The 4,157-nt window shown below is 46.7% G+C and overlaps 1 protein-coding gene across 1 annotated transcript; it reads left to right on the top strand.

Annotated features, from left to right (window-relative positions):
- Positions 1-3,705, top strand: LOC119354971. Its single transcript, XM_037621740.1, has 2 exons — positions 1-62; positions 785-3,705. Exon 2 carries the CDS (start codon positions 919-921, stop codon positions 3,118-3,120), a length of 2,202 nt encoding a protein of 733 aa, XP_037477637.1. The 5' UTR covers positions 1-62; positions 785-918; the 3' UTR covers positions 3,121-3,705.
- The last annotated feature ends 452 nt before the right edge of the window (positions 3,706-4,157 follow it).

The following is a 4,157-nucleotide window of genomic DNA, read 5'->3' on the forward strand; positions in this document are numbered from 1 at the left end:
GGGGGAGCCCGTGGCCTCCAATCCGCCCCGATTCCTGCGCCTCCTCCAGCCGATCCGCATGGGTACGTCCTCCCCCGACTTCTCCCCTCCCTGGCTCTCGATTCAGGTGCTTTTCGCCGCCGGCCGTGGCCTGCCGCGGCAGATCTGGCGGCCTAGGGTTCTTGGGGCTCTAGATTTGTGGCACTTGGATCGGTGGTCCTCTCGGCCGGATTCCTGATGGGGTTTTGGGCTGTTCTTGAGCTGATTTGGACGCTTCCTGGCACTTGGATGTGTTCATTTCGCTTGGGTTTTGGCGCTGTTCCGGGGGAGCCGCGGCTCCAGATTCTCTAGTTTTGTGGAGAAAGCTGGGCTGGATCTTTCTCGCACTGTCTCTTGCTACCCGAGATTAATTGCCTTTTTGGTCGGGTCGGTGTAGCTCCGGTCGCTGATCTGCTAAGCTTTCAAGTTCCGATTCGCTGAAGCAAATCTCAGTGGCGCGTAGTCCATTCTAGTGGAGTAGATTTGTTGTACTGCCAAATAAATTTGTCGGAGCTGAAATTAAATGATGACGAGATAGATTTCGCTTCCAGGTTGTTTTCCGGTCCTGCCAAATTAGAAATTAATAGATCGTTTCCGGATGATAGTGCCGAAATTCACAGTGTCCCTCTACTTCACTGCTTGGTTTACATGTTTTCTCAGGTTACACTTTGCTGTCGACGCTGTGCTATGTTGTTTGCGATTCCACACGAGTGTGCTCTGTATTTTGTTCCTCAATATTCTTATCATTTGCCCTACTTTGCTGCAGATCAATGGAGTTTTCATAGCTCTCAAGGTTAAGATCAACAGTACTGTGCAGTGAACTCTTGTTCATTTCTTGGTCCTGGGCTTCTTCATTCTTGCTCAAGTCCAGCTGTCTGTCGATCCAATTCAAAGGTGGAGATGAGTGTGGAGTACAATATGGATGAAGCTTTGAAAGCACGAAATACTGCAGAGAGCAAGTTTCATGCGCGTGACCTCAGGGGCGCACGCAAGTATGCGGTCAAGGCCCAGAATCTCTGCCCATCGCTTGAGGGCATATCCCAGATGGCGTCGACTCTTGAAGTTCATCTTGCAGCAGAGTCCAAGATTGATGGAGAGAGTGATTGGTACCGGATCTTGTCCCTGCCCGCCTTTGCAGATGAAGAGGATGTGAAGAAGCAGTACAGGAAGCTAGCTCTCCAGCTGCACCCTGATAAGAACAAGTCAGTCGGTGCTGAGGAGGCCTTTAAACTGATCTCTGAGGCGTGGAGTGTGTTGTCTGATACTAGTCGGAAGGCAATTTATGATCAGAAGAGGTCAGATCATTCTGTTGTCAACGTAACCAATGGCATGTATACGTATGACAAGAAGGCGACCAAGAGAGCTCGAAAGAATGCTGCTGCTGCCGCCGCCGCCGCTGCTGCTGCTGTGGCTGCTGCTGAGGCTACTGCTCGTCCTGCTGGTGTTGATACTTTCTGGACATCTTGCAATCGCTGCCGTATGCAGTATGAGTACTTAAGAATGTATCTTAATCATAACCTTCTGTGCCCAAACTGCCATCATGCGTTCATGGCGGTAGAGACTGGATTTCCTTGCAACGGAAGCAGTTCATCTTTCTCCTGGTCAACCAAGCAGCAGCCACAGAACCACAGTTCCACCAAACATTCATATGGCTCAACAAGCAGGACTTCTAGCATTCCGGGGACAGGGCATGTGGGGTATCAGCAAGATAGCACTTATGATTCCTACAACAGTCAAAGCTTTCAGTGGAATCAGTACTCCAAGACAGCGCCTGCAGCTGACACAAATGCTTACAGTACCCAGGCTTCCGAGAAACCTAGAAGAAATGAAGAGAGCTACAGCTACAACTACCCTGAAAGTGGAAACACATGTGACCCTGAGAGAACTACTTCTAGGCGTGGCCGGTTTGCAAAGCGGAGAAGGCATAGTAATGATTATACTACTGTGGATTATGCTGGAGATAACAAAGAAACAGTGGTTGCAAGCACAGAGACAAATGCTTTCACAGATGTGGGGCGGGTTAATGGCACTTCAGTGGAAAAGATGAGATCTGCAGTGAGTGTAAGGAGAGCCAATGTTTTGAGAGAGATCTCCCAGATTGATACACGGGGTCTACTTGTTGAGAAAGCCAAAGAAGCCGTCCGGGGAAAATTGCAAGAGCTGAGCATGGCAGCATGTTCACGGTTTGCAGAGAAAAGAAAGTCAGAAGGAAAGGTATATCCTAGTGGCAACAACATAAAGGCAAATGGGGTCCTCTCTGGCAAGCTTGGCAAAGGACTCAAGCTATGCAGTTCAATAAGTGTCGACACCCACGTACCTGCAACTGCAACTGATGAAAAGAATCCAGAACAGAAGCGTGTGCCTGTTTCAATTGATGTCCCAGATCCTGACTTCCATGATTTTGATAAGGATCGCACAGAGAGAGCTTTTTATAGCGACCAAGTATGGGCTACATATGACAGTGAGGATGGAATGCCTCGTCTATATGCAATGGTGCAGAAAGTTCTTTCAATGAGACCTTTCAGAATCCGCATGAGTTTCCTCAATTCCAAATCCAATATTGAACTGTCGCCAATAAACTGGGTTGCCTCTGGTTTCCAGAAAACATGTGGCGATTTTAGGGTTGGAAGGTACCAGATTACGGAAACAGTCAACATATTTTCGCACAAAGTCAGCTGGACTAAAGGCCCCCGTGGGATTATCAGAATTATTCCTCAGAAAGGTGATACATGGGCTTTGTACCGAGACTGGTCTCCTGATTGGAACGAGCTTACACCTGATGATGTGATATATAAATACGAGATTGTCGAAGTTATTGATGATTTCACTGAGGAGCAAGGGCTGACTGTCATTCCATTGTTGAAGGTTGCTGGCTTCAAAGCTGTGTTCCATAGGCACATGGACCCCAAGGAGGTCAGGAGGATACCAAAGGGTGAGCTGTTTCGTTTCTCGCATCAGGTTCCTTCTCGACTGCTGACTGGTGAAGAAGGCAACAATGCCCCGGAAGGTTGTCATGAGCTCGATCCTGCTGCAACCCCAGTGGACCTTCTTAAGGTTATTACAGAGGTGAATGAAGACGTGGCGGCACAGACTGCTGAATAGAAGAGGGCAACAACTCTGAACACTGAAGATAGCTTGGGTGTCTGAAGTGTGAAATGTACTACACAGATGACAACAAGTCAACATTTGTTGGTGTCTTAGTTCTATTATGCCATCTTATTTTTGGCTGATGACTTGGACAATACTGCCAGGGCAAGCAGCTTATGTCGTGGACTTCTGACTGTTAATTCTTAGGCATTTCTAACACTCGGAGTTTATCGCGCCATGGATATCATCTTCTAGAGTAAAAGAAGCATTGGGAGGCGATTGATGCGGCGACTAGTCAAAGGAAAGCTATGGAGCCTCATGGCTTGCTGACGGCGTTACTCTGTTCAGGTATGGTGTTGAGCATAGGAGCCATCAAGTTCGAGGGGGGAGACGCCACTGGACTTCCCCATGTACCCAGAAATTATTAATGTACCAAATTTACCTAAGATGTTGTATTTCCTTTAATCTATAGCGATGCGTCCTTATATAATGTTGAACTCGATGATTTCAAAATTCTGATTTGAACTCGGTGAACTGGTTCGGCGATTTAATATTATATTTAGTGGAAGCTTGCTCGTGGGCTTGTTCTCTTTCCTTTTATTGCTTGGCCGGATTAATGATGGAGATGGAAATTTTGTGCTGTTGACAATACAGTGTTCACTCCATGTTCATTCGATTTTCGAGATAAATGCAGTGTTCACTTCTTGCCGGTTTTCAGCTATTCAGTGGAGCATGTGAATGGTTTGTTATGCCCTGTGAATGATCTTTTTTTAAGTTCAAAATTTTCCTTATTCATTCATGAGAATAGTAGCATCATTTACAAGACTGGACATTACAGCCTCATCTTTTGGCTAAACATTAGGAGGATTAAATCTAGCTGAACTAGCTAGTTCATGGGCTACCCGATTACATTCTCTATGACTGCTCAAAGATGACATGGGTGAACTCCACATTCTCTATGACTATGCTCAAAGACGACATGGATGAACTCCACATTCTCTATGACTATGCTCAAAGATGACATGGGTGAACTCCAAAGTCATGGATAGCAG

The sequence above is a fragment of the Triticum dicoccoides genome, chromosome 2A (genome assembly GCF_002162155.2).
Source record: "Triticum dicoccoides isolate Atlit2015 ecotype Zavitan chromosome 2A, WEW_v2.0, whole genome shotgun sequence".
Taxonomy (NCBI): Eukaryota; Viridiplantae; Streptophyta; class Magnoliopsida; order Poales; family Poaceae; genus Triticum; species Triticum dicoccoides.

Bases quoted from the DNA above. Each gene is read 5' to 3' on its own strand.
- LOC119354971 (XM_037621740.1), top strand. From the start codon at position 919: ATGAGTGTGGAGTACAATATGGATGAAGCTTTGAAAGCACGAAATACT.